The sequence below is a fragment of the Sylvia atricapilla genome, chromosome 9 (assembly GCF_009819655.1).
Source record: "Sylvia atricapilla isolate bSylAtr1 chromosome 9, bSylAtr1.pri, whole genome shotgun sequence".
NCBI classification, from domain to species: Eukaryota; Metazoa; Chordata; class Aves; order Passeriformes; family Sylviidae; genus Sylvia; species Sylvia atricapilla.
In genome coordinates this window covers 5,705,866-5,724,663 of record NC_089148.1, presented here as the reverse complement: position 1 = coordinate 5,724,663, position 18,798 = coordinate 5,705,866, and the positions used below count along the sequence as shown (strand labels likewise).

The 18,798-nt window shown below is 49.2% G+C and overlaps 1 protein-coding gene across 1 annotated transcript in view; it reads right to left on the bottom strand.

Moving 5' to 3' along the window:
• The window catches only part of HMCN1 (hemicentin 1), a 170,972-nt gene continuing 152,174 nt past the window's right edge, over positions 1-18,798 (bottom strand). Inside the window, exons 90-107 of the mRNA XM_066324684.1 lie at positions 16,347-16,517; positions 14,990-15,160; positions 14,660-14,830; positions 14,163-14,333; positions 13,793-13,942; positions 13,485-13,622; positions 13,036-13,157; positions 12,001-12,238; positions 10,838-10,900; positions 9,743-9,862; positions 9,355-9,489; positions 8,894-9,007; positions 8,495-8,620; positions 7,769-7,897; positions 3,725-4,075; positions 1,869-1,988; positions 1,398-1,524; positions 1-368 (exon numbers count right to left, since the gene is read on the bottom strand). Coding sequence (XP_066180781.1) covers positions 2-368; positions 1,398-1,524; positions 1,869-1,988; positions 3,725-4,075; positions 7,769-7,897; positions 8,495-8,620; positions 8,894-9,007; positions 9,355-9,489; positions 9,743-9,862; positions 10,838-10,900; positions 12,001-12,238; positions 13,036-13,157; positions 13,485-13,622; positions 13,793-13,942; positions 14,163-14,333; positions 14,660-14,830; positions 14,990-15,160; positions 16,347-16,517 — 2,984 coding nt within the window. The 3' untranslated portion in view covers position 1. The remainder of the gene's footprint in view (positions 369-1,397; positions 1,525-1,868; positions 1,989-3,724; positions 4,076-7,768; positions 7,898-8,494; positions 8,621-8,893; positions 9,008-9,354; positions 9,490-9,742; positions 9,863-10,837; positions 10,901-12,000; positions 12,239-13,035; positions 13,158-13,484; positions 13,623-13,792; positions 13,943-14,162; positions 14,334-14,659; positions 14,831-14,989; positions 15,161-16,346; positions 16,518-18,798) is intronic.

Sequence of the window (18,798 nt, the reverse complement as noted above, 5' to 3'; positions counted from 1 at the left end):
CTCAGTAGGGGAAGGCGGACACGGCGATGTAGACGATGAAGGTGGTGCGATACTCGACGCTGCCGTCGGCGCTGTAGGACAGGGCCCGCACGCCCATGCGGTACGTCCGCGGCTCCCGCAGCGGCTGCGTGGTGAACACCACCCCCTTCCAGTTCTCATCCCGCAGGGCGAACGGCACGGACGGGTCCTCCTCCGCCATCAGGAACGTGGTCCGGGGGTGCATGACCTGGTCGTGGGTATAGGCCACCAGGCGGATCAGATCCTGCCCCGCAGCAATGCCGAAGGGCAGCGACAGCAGCTTGTACTCCAGGGCGTAGGTGCTCAGGTCACACTCCAGGTCGTTGGCCGGGCAGCTTTTGAGACAGAACCTAGGATGAAGCAGAAGAGTTTAGCCCAGGGAGAAGGCACAGTATCTCAAGTACTGGGACAGGTCTTCCTATCCCCCTAGAAATTCTTCCCCTGTTTACCCTGTTGCAGATAAAAACTTCTAGAGAAGTTTAATCTTCATCCATTGTTCCTTTAGAGCTGCAGCCCAGTTTAATGTCCCTTTTTTTACCTCAGCAGGATCATTTCAAAAAGATTTTGGCTACATTGATGGCACTGAGGTCCATAGGGTAAGTTTTAGTGACTGTGCTCTTCAACATTTGTCCTGGGCAGCATTTGAGGTATGTGTCTTTTAGGTCATAAAATAAAGCATTTGGAATGAAGAGCAGAATAAGATTTACTTTTATTAATCGGAAGTTAAAACATGAAATCTCTGCTAGTACAGTTTGCCAGTGCTAATGGAGGTCAAAGGACATGACCTCCACGTCAGTGTAGATGTCACTGCAGTTGAGTTTGATCCCAAAAGATGGTTTCTGACTATGAAACATGCTATTTTTCTTTGAGGATATTGAAAGATTAGAATAAATCAATATGGTTTTTTTCCCCAGAACAGGGTAATAGCAAAGCTTAACAGAAATTTTTCATTATTTTCATGACTATAAGAATATATCTGATGCTTTGAAGCTGATGCCAAGTCAGGCCATTAGAGAGATCCAGATTAGATAGGAAGGAAGGAATTCTTCCCCAGCAGTTGAGGCAGTGGCACAGGGTGCCCAGAGAAGCTGTGGCTGGCCTTATCCCTGGCAGTGTCCAAGGGCAGGCTGGACAGGGCTTGGAGCACCCTGGGATAGTGGAAGATGTCCCTGCCCATGGCAGAGAGTGGAACTGGATGTTCTGTTAAGGTCTCTTCCAGCCCAGGACTCCCTGACTCTATGATCTCAAATGACAGTGCCTTACTTTTAGCTACCATGAGCTCTACTGGTGTCAGGCAAAATTAAATTTTCTTCTTTAACAAGCACAGGTTAAGGAGCTGAACTTGGGGCAGGGGAGAAGGGGCTGAGAACAAAACATACCCAGAATGTGGCTCCCGCTGGTAGTTGGGTGGACAAGGAGTGTCTATGCACTGGTAGCTTCCTCTCATGTTGAAACACATCTGATTCGATCCACAATTTATATTCTCTTCAAGACACTCATCAATATCTGGATGAAAAAACATGCAAGGGATCAACTGCTGGTAGAGGAATTAAAGGGTGAAAACCAGAGTGGGTAAAGGCTGAGCAGAGCCCAGAATGTGCCTCTGTTTGACCCTAGAGCTTGGAGCTCAATGTGTAATGTGAGGTCATAGGAGAACTGCCGAGAATTGGAAGTTGCAATTGTCTAGTTTGCTGATGTTTTATGAAACAATAAAATGTGGAATATAAAAACTTGTGAAACTTGACATTTTGAATGCTGACTCTGACACAGCAGTTCAGAGAGGTGTTTTAGCCACATGCTGGGCCTGGGTTGTGTCAGGTTTCTGTGCAGCCCTGCAGGGCTGGCTGTACCTTGGCAGGTTTTGCCGTTGGGCATGAGGCGATATCCTGCAGGACACACACACTGGAAGCTGCCCAGGCTGTTCCTGCACTCGTGCTGACACGTGTCTCTGCTCTCACACTCATCGATGTCTGTGGAGAGAAGCACCAACACCTCAGTATTCCCTGAGCCCACCATGAACACAGGTACTTTTTCCCTATTTATGTACAGCAGGTGTATGGACAGAGCTGGGGGGAGTTGTCGGGATCATTTTTGTGATGGGTTGAACATCTAAGACTAGAGTGTCCTCTCCCCTTACGTGTGCCATTCCTTGTAACTCTGCAGGCACTAAAGTCAGCTTTGAGGGGCTCCTCCCCTCGGGAAGAGCAGCTGGGACAGAGCCCAGCTCAGGAGACCAGTCCTGAGACAGAGCTCTGGGACAAAGGGGGATGGCCACCTGAGTCCACTGCCGGGGTCATTCAAACACAGTCCTGCCCCCAAAGCAATCTGAGCTGCCTGATAATCAATCAGGTGTGAAGCAAAATGCTTAGGGAACACCCACACTCATTATGTCACCAGAGGAAGCCTTGTCACTGGGGGAGTCTTCCTTACAGTCACTCCCTCCTCAGGCAAAGCTGTTTCCCTTTTAAACTGACCTTGTCCATGCCAGAGGGATGAATTAGGCTCAGTAGCTGGGAAGACTGTCACTAAATGCTCTTCTTCCCTTTTTTTTTTTTTTTTTTCAATCTCCCTCTCAAATACAGAAGTACCAGTAGCAGACCACATTATGTAAAGTTTTCAAGGCACATTAGCATGATTTAGACACAGATAATTTATAATTATAATGGCTTTTGAAACAACTGCCTAGTTCAGGACAGCAGTAAAGAAATCTCATGCAGGAATTCAGACTTGCATGGTTATATCAGTGGAAGGAAGGTCTTTGCTTCCCCTCTGACTGACAGGGGTTGCATTAGATCAAAATGCAAACAGAGAAGAGAAAAAGAGATGTGACTACAAACCTCTGTGCTATTAGCAAATCCTGATGGTTGTCTATTGAAAGAATTCTCTTTAATAAAAGTATAATTTGGGGGTATTTTTCATATTAAACATTAACTTTAAAATTTAGATATTCAGTGAAATGCAAGTTTCATGGAATGTTAATATTATTAATATTCATGGCATATTAACCGATTCCACCTGGAAGGGATGAAAATCCAAATTTGAAATAAACCCTTCCTTCCCTCAGAGTTGTATTCCTGGGTCTCTCAATTAAACTCCTATACCATAAGAATCCACATGGATATGACTATTGAAACCTCTCTGTAGTTTAAATACAAGGTTTGATGTCTTCTCCACACTCACTGAATTACATTGCAACCCTTTTTCTTACATAAAATAATAATAATTTTAAAGCTTCTGTGCCTGCTGCCCATCTGACAGTGACTGATGGTCCTGTGGCAGTCACTGGCCCCAGTGTGATCAATTCTAAAACGTTTATTCCAAACCTTTCTAACAAGATCACTGCTGCCAGTGGGAGTCTGACAGAAGCAGTGACTAGACTGGGGCTACTGGCGGGTTTTGGAGTGGGAGAAGATTCACCAAGGTGATCCCCGATGATCAGGAGAAAGAGAATAACACAGGGAAATACTTTGCAAACGGGTAAAAAGCAGCACAATTAAAACAAGAGGTTGTAAGGAGGTTAAGAACATGTTTGCTACAATGTGAGCCACTACAGCAGAGACCAGAACATTCAGAACCCTCTGAATCTTGACCAGGGTAATAGAAAACACAACCCCAGCACCACAAACCCTCAGCCCCTGGTATATATCACACAGTAACCTAAGAATAAGGCCCAAAACAGAGTTGCATAGATAGGACTGACATTTACCTACACATCTGGCATTTCTTGCCTCATAGCCTTCAGGACAAGTTTCTCTAAGGTTCCTTCTAGTCCTGGAGGAAGGTATTCTGCTGTTCCTATACTCTGAGAAGGAGCTGTAGAGATTTGAGGAGTGCCTGTAATAGTGTTGCAGTTGCTGGTTGTCTCTCCCAGGGGAGAACTGAGCATAGTTATAGCTACTGTAATAGGCACCCGAATTTGGCACCCTCTCCAATCCAGCGCAAGATTTCCCATCACCCAGTAACTGTTGCCCAGGTAGACAGAAACACTTGAAGCTGCCAGGGGTGTTGGTGCAGTGAAGTGCACAGGGTTTAGGCACTTGTTCACATTCATTAATGTCTGCTCATGTGACATGATCCAGAGCCCCAAACCATGTGGAAAGGAGAGAAAACAAACAAACAACAACACATAACTATACATATACATACACACATAGGTACTTATCTCAGGAACAAGCTGAAGACATGAAAGCAAAAGAGATTTGGAGGCACTAAAACATGGGGAACACAAGGCCAAGCAGGCAGGATCCACGGTCCTGGACTGTAAGATACCTTCATTCTCCCATCTGACTCTGCTCACCAGGACAGGAGCCCTGCTGAAGCCTCATTTCAGCCTCAGCTGCTCAATACTCTCTTACTAATCGGGATTTTTTTCCTTAAGTGCTCCAGAGATGAGTGGAAGAAGCTGCTGGGCCGTTCTTTAAAAGATGATGCTTAACACAGAGCATTCCAAAGGAGTACAGTGCTAGAAACTCCTTACACTTCACACTAAGGCAAGCACAACAGGCTCTATGTGGTTATTGTGCCTCCTGTTGGGGGAACCATAGAGTCATGGAATGCTTTGGGTTGGAGGGACCTTACAGCTCAGCCAGTGCCACTCCCTGCCACAGGCAGGGACACCTTCCACCATCCCAGGCTGCCTCAAACCCTGCTCAGTGCCCTGGCCTTGGGCACTTCAGGGATGGGGCACTGGGCTCAAGAACACATTTCAAGGCTGCAAGGGCATGAGGTCAGGTATGTTCTAACTTTAGATGCCCTTACTGGTCATTCCAGCTGTGATAGGTTGGAGACTTAAGAGTATGTATTAATAACTTTTAGACAATTAAAAAGTAGAATTATTTTTGTTTTCCTAAGCAACGTCATCGTCTTTTTAGTTGTTTAAATTGCAGTCCAAAGTTATTTGAGCCACTTCAGCAGTAAATATCCATCCTTAAATCAAAACTGAGTGCTGAGCATGGTATGGTAAAGGCCTTGAGGGTGCAACATGCTGAATGTCCTTCCCTCCAAGTACCTATCAGTGCTCTTGGGACTGCAGGACCTTCCCCCATAGCCTCTCTGACATTACCAGAAAGAAATTTTCTATGGTTTTTATCAAGTTACTTCAGGCTCAGCTGGAAATTTGACACATACTGTATTTCTTTTCAAACTTTGCATTTCTTCACCAGAAAAAGGTTGAAGTCTGTTAATTCCAAAAAAAGTCTGTTAGTTCTGCAATGTCCAGAAATAAAAGACCTGCTTTTAAGATATATCACAACAAATTTATAATTGACATATATAATAAACATTCTCCTACTAGAAATTAAAGATGATCTTAATGGTGACTCAATAATAGTTGAATTATTTCATCGTAATATTCTTTCAGCTGCTATTGTAAAAATGCCATTAAGACAGTGTTGTTACAGTTTCATTTGGATTCCCTATGAACAGAGGCTTTTGAGCACAGCTTGTAACTCCCTACTCCCCAAATTCACAATTCACAAATTGATTCCAAAATCAATACTGTAAGAAATATAGTAGAACATTAGGTTGCATTTTTATGAAGCAGTTAATATTTGATACATTTAAGATTGTAAACAATTTAGGGGGATAGCAATAATTAAATGCTTTAAGAGTTGGAAATCTAGAGTGTTATGATATTTTCCAGCTGTTATTTGGCAAACACACAACTGAAACTTCACATATTCGTGGAATTATCCTCAGGGTAGATTTTTCAGGTGTTACAAGTGAGAATTTCAGTTTAAGTATAATGACAGCTGATCTGAATTATAAGTGTATTAATCTCAGAGTGTGCTTAAGATGAAAATTTTATTATTTATATACATGTAAAAGAAAACAAACTCATTATTTCCTTAACACTCAAGTGCTGACTTTTACATTCTGTACCTGCCTAAAATAAATTAACACTAATGTCTTTATGACATAACCAATATCCTTGGAACAAGATGTGGATAAGCAACAGGAGATAATCATAGAAATTATGAAAGACAACAGGTGAAAATTTGAGCAATTTCTTTTGCAACAGCAGCCTGTGCAATACAAGCAGAACTGACTTTGACATTGAAATAGCTACATTTTCAGACCTTCTCTAATTTGAAAAACAGTACCTGGTTTTATATTCTAGATAGCCTTGCATGTGTAATCTGCATTACAGCAGCTTTTAGCAAAGTCCTTTCACCTATGTGGAAAGGAGAGAAAACAATACTGCTCTCAGAAATGCTGTAATTCAGGTAAGTGGGCAGACAGAGCTCTGTGGGGATCACAAAGGATCATCTTATCCCCATCCAACAAACAGAAAAAGGAATTGTGGCACAAGGGGCTTTACCCAGGGTAAAAATGGCACAAGCAGGAACAAAATTCACTACTTCTGTTTCAGTCTGGGCCCTACTTACTTTTCAACTCCTCCCTGTGTTCACTCTCAACAATGACAATAAAAACTCGATTTTATTGACAAAATGAATAGTTTGGATAAATATATATTTTAAATACATTTTTAGGGACATAAAAATTCAAAGGATAAAAATCCTTTAGGAGGGAGCTTTCAGTGGCCCTTGGTCAGAAAGCAGCTTTAAGGCTGCTGGTGTTTTGTGAAAACCTACAGTCCTAGAATTTATCTGGCTTTTTCCTGTTAGAAGTTTAAAGGGCTTAAATATAAGTTAAGAATCTGGGATTGGTTTTATTTCAGTACAGAGGCAGATGGCAGAAGTAATATCTTGGTCTACAGCCAAACACTTCTTAGTGCTATTTAATCTCCTTAAAAAAATCCCAAACATTCCTGGGTTTTGACAGTCCAAAATCTTAGGTTGCTAAAAAAATAAGAAAAACCTATTTATCACTTAGGAAAGCTAATCTTGCAAAAGTCATCAGGGAGGAATACTTTTCTGACATGATATGTTACAGCAACTGAAACCAACCTCACTTGGTGTCACATACCCACATTCAGAAATCCCCATTATCAGGGTAGGTCAGCCCTTACATTTTAAATATTTGGCATAAATGCAGTAAAAGTGATTCTAAATGATCCTACTGCCTTCCTGAAGTCTCGTAAATGCCAGGGGAAGTGCTTATCCACTTTAAACTCTGGTCAGAGCTCAGGAGCCTCCCGGGATGTGGGAGAAAGCCCTGTGTGGCTTTATGCCAAGCTGGCACAGGGAGTGACTGCATGGCTGGCATTCCTGTGAGTGCCAGGGATTCTGTTCCTTCTCTGCTGGGAGCCACCCATGGCAGGAGGGAGCACTGAGGGAGAAATGCAGATCAGGTCCCTGTGCTCTGCCTGCTGGGGAACACCTCTGGCAGTCCTGATGGGGGGATAGATGGATTTGGGATGCTGAGGAGCCAAACTCCGTTCTGGGTCTGTGGGGTCTCTTGTAGCTCCTTGGGGTGTGCTCCCTTAGGGGAACCCACATGACCCGGTGTGGGACTGTCCTCGGGGCTGAGCCAGGGCACATCAACAAATCCCACCTGATTTTATAACCGAGGCTTCCTGTGGAGTGGTCACATCCATCCACCAGTGCTCTGAGACTCTCTTACACTTTGTTTCCAAAGTACGGCCCCAAACCAATCTCTCTTTGGAACCACTTGGCTCTGACTGTTTGTTCAGAATGGAACACTTTGTTTTAGACGGGCAATTTGGAAACGCAGAGCAAACTTGTCCCTACAGCGTGGTCTTCCACAGGGATAGCACTGCTGGCGTGTTGCAGCAGAAAGGCAGGCAGGAGCAGAGCGAAGGCGTAGAGAGGACCGAGTGGCAGCTTACCCAGGCAGGGCCTGGCGGCGCCCTGGGAGCGGAATCCTGGCGGGCACACGCAGCGGTAGCTGCCGCGGGTGTTCTCACACAGCTGGTTGTAGCGGCACTGGTGCGACCCCGAGCGGCACTCGTCAACATCTGCGGCACACGGCAAGGACAGTCACAGCGCTGCAACATCCCCGCTGGGGGAAGCTGCGGCTGCTCCGTCCCTGCAGATGTCCAGGGACAGGCTAGATGGGGCTTGGAGCAACCCGGGAGAGTGGATGGTGTCCTTGCCCACGGCAAGGATTTTTAAGCCCAAATCATCCCATGATTCCACTGGAACAAACCAGCTGTGTTTAAAACCCTCCCTGATAAGCAGGAGGGACCTGTGATCTTGATTGAGAGCTCCTGAGCCAAACTCTTAAGAAATCATGCACACACAGAGCAAAACGTTTCAGTCAATGAATAACTGAGAGAAATCAAGGTGCCAACACAGAAAAGACACCACGGGAAATCTTAATATTCTTGCTTAAGAACAGTGAAAAACTAGAGGTGGCAAGGATACATCTGCTTTTTAATACCAACTACAATAAAGGTAAATACAGATGTTCCATAAGCAAAAACAAGTTGGTGCTTTAGTATGTGCAAATATTAATAACCGGAGATGGACAATCTTCAGGATTATTTTAAAAAATAAACATCATTGTCCCTGTGTCTCCCATAACCACACAGTGCATTAATGCTTCTACTCACCAATACAAGTCCCATTCTCTGCTTTGGTCATTCCACTGGGACACAGATCAATGCACTTATAGCCACCCCGGGTGTTCCTGCAGAGCTGATCAGGCCTGCACACGTTCTGCCTGCACTCGTTGACATCTTATTCAAACAAAAGTGAAAAAAAGAAAAGCAGGATTGGACTCAATTATGTAACGAAATTATCCTGTGTCCACACATTGAATCATTTCATGCACATGGATCGGTCAGCCCAGTTCTCTCTTCCTCTGGCTTTCAGTACTGCTTGACAGATTCCAAAGTGTACATCAAGTGTGTCATCCATAGCAGCATTTTCTTTAATAAGAAAATAGAGCAACAAGTAAATGTTCAACTCTGCTGAAAAGAGGGAATGAACATTCAGAACTTCATCCATACCCACGCATTTTCTGCCCTTCAGCTGGAATCCGGGGTCACAGCCACAGTGGAAACTTCCTATGGTATTGAAGCAACGCTGATGGCAGGAGTTGGACTCTTGACACTCGTTAATGTCTGTGGAACAACACAAATCTTTGACCCCAGGGCTGGGGAGTTGCCCTGTGGGCATTACCTGAGCAGGGTTTGGCTGAGTTCTGCTTAGGAATGTTTGCTGCTCTCCCATCTTTGTACAAAAATTGCACAGAGGACACAAGCCCAAGAATGCTAAGTTCTTCCCTGACAGTATTTTAAATTTATTTCTACAGCAGAAGAAGCAAAAGATTAAGAAACAAAACAACCCCCCACAAATCCACAAACTTAAGAATGAAACTTCAAAGACAGGTACTCGGCGACGCCTCTGCACAGTGAGAGCAGCACGTTCAGTTGCAGAGAGCTGATGCCCGAGGCACAGCCGTGCATACCTTGGCAGCTGAAGCCGTCGGGCGTCCTGCGGAAGCCGCTCCCACAGCGGAGCAGGCAGCGGAAGGAGCCGGGCACGTTCTCGCAGTCCTGCCCCGCGTGGCAGCTGTGTCCCCCCAGCGCACACTCGTCGATGTCTGCAAGGGGAAACGAGCTGCAAACTCCACACGGGGGACACACCAACCAGTGCTTCAGCTGCTAGAAACACGTGACTGCAAATACACTCAGCTATGAAATAGAGTACCGCCAATAAATTGTGTTCTTATAATGAGAAAATGGCCCGAAGAAAACCTCTCCTTAGCAATATAAGTGCCTCTTAAGGTCTTTTAAGGTCTTAAATTAACTAAAGGGAATTTTTATCCAAGCTGTCCCCAGCAGCACCTTTCTTACCCTGACACGTTCTGCCATCAGCAGAGATGGTGAGGCCTTTGGGACAGGAGCAGTAGTAGGATCCCACAGCATTGTGACAGGTGTGGGAACAAGGATTTCCCACAGCACATTCATCTTCATCTGCAACAAGAAAATGTTGGAAAAACCAGTGAGACTTCCCAAGAAACTACTCCAATCTGATCCTTCCTCAGAGGGGTGTGACTAGTAAAGCCCACTAAAGGGCAAAAACAGATCCAGCAATTCCCTTCATTTGCAACCTCTCAAGAGGCAATGAAGGAAGTCCACAAAATCATCTCAGATGACTTCTCCCTAAAACCACCCTGACTCTAGAGAGACAGCCAGGGCACTTCTCTCCACCTCCATCACCCAAGCAGGAACACGTGAGGTGCCAACACTCATCCTTTCCTCCACACAGGTCACCTCAGTCCTTCATTGCTCTGCAGGCTCAGCAGAGCCTGAGCCTCAGTGTCCTCTAGGTGTACCTGAGGGACTGATTTAAAAGCTGTCTGGGCACTACTCACATTGTAGGTGAGGACAGAAGCAGTGTCTTCAACTGCCCTTGGATCCACACCATTTTAGCAAGGATAACTCCCACTTTTTGAAGTGTATACTCTGAATGTGTAATAGAGGGGGTGTGGGTTCTGGTGGTTTAATGATATGTCCAGCTCTCAGCAAAAGGTGTATAAGGACCTCTTAGAGCAAGTCTAGAGGATGCCATGGAGATGCACCAAGGGCTGGAGCCCCTCTGCTCTGAAGCCAGCCTGGGAGTGCTGGGGGTGTTCACCTGGAGAAAGGAAGGCTTCATGGAAAGCTTAAAGCCCCTTCCAGAGCATAAAGGGGTTCCAGGAGAGCTGGAGAGAGACTTGGCACAAGGGCCTGGAGGAACAGGACACAGGGAATGGCTTCCCACTGCCAGAGGGCAGGGATAGATGGGATACTGGAAAGGAATTTTTCCCAGGGCTTGGAGCACCCTGGGCTAGTGGAAGGTGTTCCTGCCCATGGCAGGGGTGGAAATAGGGGATCTTTAAAGCCCCTCCCCACCCAAAGCACTCCAGGACTCCATGGTCACACCCACCCGTGTCAGTCATTCATTACCTGAGCAATAGGGCCCAGATGAGTCCAAAGCAAACCCTGCAGGGCACTGGTTGCTCCGATCCCCTGTATGATAAAGGAAGCACGTGTCACTTGTGGATAAAAATATGGTCATTTCATTACCTTAACAGTAAGAATTGCAGCCCATCAATTTTACAATATTTATTATATTTCAACACCAAAACAGAAACTTCTAAACCCAGCCTTTAGTGGTTTTTCTACTTTGGCACTAGAAGTCAGTATTGCATGGCTTGTGCTGGCTTGAATAACATTGAACAGGTGTGGGGGGGTCCCCAGACTGAGCTGCAAGTTCCATCCCAGCCTAATGCATCCTGGAAAGTTTCTTATGAAAGAGTAAAAACCATTCAGTTTTACTTCACAAGAAAGGAAGACAACAGACCCAAACCAAACAAATCACCATGTCACAAATCTGAGGAGGTCACTGTAGAAGAACACAACCATGTACTACAAACTGCAATGGAAAACTCAGGGAGAGACTCTTCAAAGGACACAGGGCTTTGGCTGCTTGAAAACTGAAATTTAAAGAACTAAATTAAAAAAATCCTAAGTGCCAGTATCTTAATCGTTGGAGGAAATAAAGGCAAGTTCAGTAGAGGCTTAGCCAGATCCAATCACAGGCATATCTTGACCTGGAGACTCCCTTTTATCATATCTCTTTTTAAATTAGAAAAAAAATATACATGGTTTTCAAATTGTACAATGAATCTCTAGTCTGGCAAGAGGGAAAAAACTTTTTTAAATTTAATTTAGAACATTGTTACTGAAAAGAAAGACTGAGACAGGCAATCCCTCTTTTCATTAACTTCCAAACCAGAGTAATTTTCCTACTATGTAAAAATAAACCCCAAATAGTGTTAAATAAAGTAACAGGCCAGTTTGCTCATTAATTAGAGCTTCTCTAAGGAAAATCTGCTCATACAAATCCATGTCCATCCCCTCTGGTCACTCAGGTTCATAAAAACCAGCAGTTAGCAATGCTAACTAATAGTTAATTTATGGATACACCAACAAGTCCTGGGATCTACACTAAAGCTACCCAAGTTTCACAGAATTTCCTTTTGGGTCTACAGGTGACTCAGTGAATTCTAGGAAGAGAAGATGCTCCTTCCCCATTGTTTGATTTCTGGGAAGGCCTAGAACAATACCTTTTGCAATGGAAGCGTGGATTTGGAAAGCCACGGCCTGGTGCAGCGGGTCGTACTCCGTTGTGATGGAGGCAGCGCGCAGGGTTTGCACCAGGAAGGGCATCCTGCCCTTGGTGGGCTCGTAGGTGACCGTGTGGTTCCACGTGTAGGGAACGCTGACTCCGTCTGCCGTGAAGAGGCGCGTGGAGTGCGCGTGCAGCTGCCCAGGGCCCGTCTGGATGTAGTCCTCCGTGTAATCCTGCAACAGAGCCCTGCCCATCAGCTGCTCCCACACCAGCACCACCTGGGCCTCGACTTCACAGCTGTGAGGCGTGTTGAGAGAAAGGGGCTTATCCTAACTGCTGAACAAAGGGTACTGCACACACACAGGTCTTTTTCACTCTTATTTCGACTGTTGAATCTAAACACTGCCTGGTCTAATACTTTAAAAAAGATACAGACTGATGTATTGAGGATCCTGATGGTGGAAGCCACAGCAGAGGATTTCTAAAAATTATCTTATTCCTCAATAACAGTCTTTTGAGGTCTAAGTATTTGGCTTTTATTCAAAGGCAGATGCTGACGAATGTGCTAAATAAACAAGTTGTAGTGAAAAATTCTGCCACTGAAGAGGAGTATAAATATTGGGCAAACTACATATTGCAGTTTTCCAAAATATCAACAACTTCAGGTGTATTTCTTGCATGGTGGGATTAATACAGTAAAATACTGGTTACCTGCTACTAAGTCAGAGAGGTTAAAGATGCACTTTTCTAACTCTGCCCAAAGCAACACTGACATGCCAGCCATCAATAACTGCCCTGAAGACCCTCCTCAACACTACCTGCCAATATCTCAAACTCTTGAGAGACCAACACCACCCTCCTCATTAGAACATTCTTCTTTCAAAGAAAACATCAGCATCATCAGTTCAACCAGTCACAAAAGAAGTCTCACACAGTGCAGCAGGTTTCAGAGCTCAGTGTTTCCTGCTTTCCTCTGGGTGAGAGAAGTACAGATGGACGAGAGCAGGGGTGGTACCTGAAGCAGCTTTACCTTGACACTGACATCAGCCACTGACGGGAGCTGCAGCATGTGGCCGCTCACAACAACATCCAGCAGCAGGGCCCCGTCCGCGTCCAGGCCCCGGGCAACGTGCGTCATGCGCAGGATCTCACCTGGCGGTTTAACAGCACACGGATGTATCACACAATGCAAACACAGACTCCCAACAGCCACCTGGAATCCAAACTGCAGTCCCTTGGCCAGTGATTTATACTTACATTTTATAAGGTGTACCATGCCCATGAGCCAAAACATGACACATTTCAAACTACAGCTCTGAAAGGTGGCATAAAGCCTCAGAAGGCCATGGTCAGTCTGAAAATATTAGTGTAAGCACAAGACCCAAATTTCAGCGATGGTCCTCTGCTGTCTCTTCAGAAATCCAGCATCTATCTGGCTTACTGGACACAGAAAGAGCTGGTCTATCCCAAGGAACTCACCAGTTGCAAACTCCACTTGAGTTTCTCTCTTGAAGACAGCGTCAGTGAGTGTAAACCCATTCATTGCCTCCCCGATCTCTTTGGCAGTTGTCCAATAAACAGGGCTGAGTATGGAAATGAGCTTTCTCATTGCTGGGCCTGAAGGAAACACCACAGAAAACCAGGGAGCATTAATCTCTTCACAGACCCACATGCACAGGAGCTGAATATGAAGGCCTAGAACTAGTGTAGCCCTTCATATTTAAACCAGAAGACCGTAGGTATTGGTGTATTCAGAGAAAAAACTGATAGAAGTCAAAGAGGCTTACCAAGGGTCCGAGGGACATTGGTGATCTTTGCCTGTATCACTCTGGTGTCAGAGTCTGGGCTGTCCATTACTGTGGCGTTCAGGAAAGCAACCCCAAATTCCACATCATTGATATTGCCAATGATGCTGCCCTTGGCACGTGCAGGACCACCTGTGCAGGGAATGGGGAAGAGACAAAATACAACCCCATGTGATATGTGCTGCTGAGTATTTTAGGGGAGAGGGAACTGAGCTTAAGTTGCAGGGCAGATTTAAGCCCAAAAAATTAAATCACCCAGTCAACTGGCCAAGATGAGAGATAGCACCAGTGAAATCAGGAGTGCCACAAGCTTTCACCACACTGTCACTGTGTGCAAGCTGTAAATGCTCACCAGGACATGCTTGGGTGTTGCACCTGGATATCTGGGAGGAGTCCCCAGGGCAAGGACGGCCACCATTTAATGGGGCTGGGCTGCTGCACAGGCGCACCCGGGTCTGCTCTCCTCCTCCACAGGAAGCAGAGCACTGGCTCCATGATTGCCACGGCCCCCAGTTTCCATCCACTGCAGAATAAAGAAAGCAATTTTTCAATTTAAATACTTCAGGCTGCATTAGTTATGCTGAAGTCAACTCCTTCCTGGAGGAACCAAGGTTCTAAAGGAATAGCTCAAAGGACAACAAAGCCATTGTAACGGGGAGGTGTGAACACTCCTGCCATCAGAAACACAGAATCCCAGACTGGTTTGGGTTGGAAGGGGCCTTAAAGTTCATCCTGCCCCACCCAATCCTGCCTGAGACAGTTCTATGGGTGGTCTACATTCCTTATGTGGTATATACCCTGATGCCTTGCAGGGAAAGCTGCATTCCTGCTGCTGTTGTGAGCACTGACCTGGGCACAGGTCTGTGCTGCACCTCTGGATTTGCACGTCAGCCCCAGCACAGGCCCTGCCTCCACTGGCCGGGCGTGGGTTGTCACAGCTCCGGTACCGCCTTGTCTGGCCCCCATTGCATGTCCGACTGCATGTTCCCCAACTGCTCCACGGGCCCCAGTTGCCATGAACTGCAAGAAGAAGTCAGACTTGATCTTCCTCAGGGATTTAAAACCAGACAGTCAAGCTAGGAAAATACTTTTGTCGAAGAGTAACTTCTTAATTTTTTTTCCCAAAAGAAAAGAATCAAAGCCAGAGAGTAGGTGAACAGCCTAACCCAAAGCACATACCTGGGCAAGGATCACTGTTGCAAAAATCCATTTGTATGTCACTTCCCTCACACTTGTGTCCCCCGAACTGCGGGGCTGGGTCGGAGCAGTGGCGAGTCCTCTGCCTGCTGCCTCCCCCACAGGACACGCTGCAGGCGCTCCAGCTACTCCACAGGGACCACTTCCCATCCACTGGGGAGAGAGGCACAGCAGTTATAGCCTTTGACTCCAGGAGTAACACAGCACAGCCCTGCTACATCAGGGAAAACCGAACATGGACGCCACTGACCCTCTACAGCATCTCAGCTACTCAGGGATTTCTCCCCAGGGACCTGGGGGGTGCAGGTGGGTGAGAACTCGAGCAGCCCTGGCCACATGAGGTGGGACCAGAACTCCCCATGTCCTGGGCTGATCCCCCAGTGTGGGCAGCAGGGGAGGGGAGATTCTGCCTGCCTGCCCTTCTCAGATGAGACTCCACCTGCAGAGCTGCTCCAGCCCCGGGGCCAGAAGCACAGGAAGAACATGGAGGTGCTGGAGAGGGTCCAGAGGAGGCCCCAGAGCTTCTCCCAGGGCTGGAAATCCTCTACTCTGGAGCCAGTCCAGGACAGCTAGGGGTCTTCTTCTGGAGAAGGCTCTAGGGAGACCCTGAGCCCCCTGTAGTGCCTAAAGGAGAGCTGGAGAGGGGCTTGGAAACAGGGATAGAGAGACAGGACATAGGGAATGGCTTTCCACTGCCAGAGGGCAGAGATAGATGGCACGTTAGGAAGAATTGTGAGGGTGGGAAGGCCCTGGTACAAGGTGCCCAGAGAAGCAGTGGCTGCCCCTGGATCCCTGGAAGTGTCCAAGGCCAGGTTAGATGGGGCTTGGAGCACCCTGGGCTTCTCCCTTCTACTGCTTCCTGGTCTTGATGAGGACTCGGTGCAGCATCTGGCAAGAGCAAAAAGGAGCATGAAGCCGAAGGCTCTGTCTGACATGTTGCACATTGCAGTCCATGGAATTTCCCTGGGCTATCCCTGCACTCAGCCAAAAACAAAAATCCTATTTCAGAAATGTGATTTTCCCTGTCATCTCATGAAGCACTCATTGAAATGTGGAAGAAAAGGATAAATGAGTAACAGAACATAAGAAAACTTTAAAAGTAAGTATTTAGGAAAGCTATCATTTAATTATGAATATTTTAAATGCAGCTTCTGTGAGGCAAAGCAACAAGAACAAGGAAAGAAATCCCTTTTGTCGGCTCTGTAGCAGATACTAAGTAGTGACAGAGTCAGTGAAAATAAAACGCTTGAATAGGAATATTTTCAGGTATTAGACTTTTAGAACCGGAAAGGATTAACCACGACCGAAGCAGACGTGGGGAAGGAGAATCCGGTCTCACCTGGGCAGCGCCGGCGGAAGCAGAGCTGGAGCTGCGTGTCGGGGCCGTGGCAGCGGGGCCCGCCGTGCGCCGGGGCCGGGCTGGTGCAGAGCCGCAGCCGCGTCTGGGAGCCCTTCCCGCAGGTGGTGCTGCACGGCCCCCACGGGCCCCAGGGGCTCCACTCCCCGGCCACTGCAACGGCACCACAGCTTGAACACTGCCCCGGACAGCCCTGAGCCCTCACACTGCCCCCAGCACAGCCCTGAGCCCTCACACTGCCCCAGCACAGCCCTGAGCCCTCACACTGCCCCGGACAGCCCTGAGCCCTCACACTGCCCCAGCACAGCCCTGAGCCCTCACACTGCCCCGGACAGCCCTGAGCCCTCACACTGCCACAGCACAGCCCTGAGCCCTCACACTGCCCCGGACAGCCCTGAGCCCTCACACTGCCCCGGACAGCCCTGAGCCCTCACACTGCCCCCAGCACAGCCCTGAGCCCTCACACTGCCCCAGAATACTCCTGAGCCCTCACACTGCCCCAGCACAGCCCTGAGCCCTCACACTGCCCCAGCACAGCCCTGAGCCCTCACACTGCCCCGGACAGCCCTGAGCCCTGACACTGCCCCGGACAGCCCTGAGCCCTCACACTGCCCCGGACAGCCCTGAGCCCTCACACTGCCCCAGCACAGCCCTGAGCCCTCACACTGCCCCAGAATACTCCTGAGCCCTCACACTGCCCCGGACAGCCCTGAGCCCTCACACTGCCCCAGCACAGCCCTGAGCCCTCACACTGCCCCCGGACAGCCCTGAGCCCTCACACTGCCCCCGGACAGCCCTGAGCCCTCACACTGCCCCAGCACAGCCCTGAGCCCTCACACTGCCCCGGACAGCCCTGAGCCCTCACAGTGCCCCAGCACAGCCCTGAGCCCTCACACTGCCCCAGCAGAGCCCTGAGCCCTCACACTGCCCCAGCAGAGCCCTGAGCCCTCACACCGCCCCGGACAGCCCTGAGCCCTCACACTGCCCCCGGACAGCCCTGAGCCCTCACACTGCCCCGGACAGCCCTGAGCCCTCACACTGCCCCAGCACAGCCCTGAGCCCTCACACTGCCCCCGGACAGCCCTGAGCCCTCACACTGCCCCGGACAGCCCTGAGCCCTCACACTGCCCCAGCACAGCCCTGAGCCCTCACACTGCCCCAGCACAGCCCTGAGCCCTCACACTGCCCCAGCACAGCCCTGAGCCCTCACACTGCCCCAGCACAGCCCTGAGCCCTCACACTGCCCCGGACAGCCCTGAGCCCTCACACTGCCCCAGCACAGCCCTGAGCCCTCACACTGCCCCAGAATACTCCTGAGCCCTCACACTGCCCCCGGACAGCCCTGAGCCCTCACACTGCCCCAGCACAGCCCTGAGCCCTCACACTGCCCCGGACAGCCCTGAGCCCTCACACTGCCCCCGGACAACCCTGAGCCCTCACTGCCCCCAGCACAGCCCTGAGCCCTCACACTGCCCCAGCACAGCCCTGAGCCCTCACACTGCCCCGGACAGCCCTGAGCCCTCACACTGCCCCAGCACAGCCCTGAGCCCTCACACTGCCCCGGACAGCCCTGAGCCCTCACACTGCCCCAGCACAGCCCTGAGCCCTCACACTGCCCCAGCACAGCCCTGAGCCCTCACACTGCCCCCGGACAGCCCTGAGCCCTCACACTGCCCCCGGACAACCCTGAGCCCTCACTGCCCCCAGCACAGCCCTGAGCCCTCACACTGCCCCAGAATACTCCTGAGCCCTCACACTGCCCCAGCACAGCCCTGAGCCCTCACACTGCCCCAGCACAGCCCTGAGCCCTCACACTGCCCCAGCACAGCCCTGAGCCCTCACACTGCCCCGGACAGCCCTGAGCCCTCACACTGCCCCAGCACAGCCCTGAGCCCTCACACTGCCCCAGAATACTCCTGAGCCCTCACACTGCCCCAGCACAGCCCTGAGCCCTCACACTGCCCCCGGACAGCCCTGAGCCCTCACACTGCCCCAGCACAGCCCTGAGCCCTCACACTGCCCCCGGACAACCCTGAGCCCTCACACTGCCGAGCACAGCCCTGAGCCCTCACACTGCCCCCGGACAGCCCTGAGCCCTCACACTGCCCCAGCACAGCCCTGAGCCCTCACACTGCCCCAGCAGAGCCCTGAGCCCTCACACTGCCCCAGCACAGCCCTGAGCCCTCACACTGCCCCAGAATACTCCTGAGCCCTCACACTGCCCCAGCACAGCCCTGAGCCCTCACACTGGCCCCGGACAGCCCTGAGCCCTCACACTGCCCCAGCACAGCCCTGAGCCAACACTGCCCCGGACAGCCCTGAGCCCTCACACTGCCCCAGCACAGCCCTGAGCCAACACTGCCCCGGACAGCCCTGAGCCCTCACACTGCCCCAGCAGAGCCCTGAGCCCTCACACTGCCCCAGCAGAGCCCTG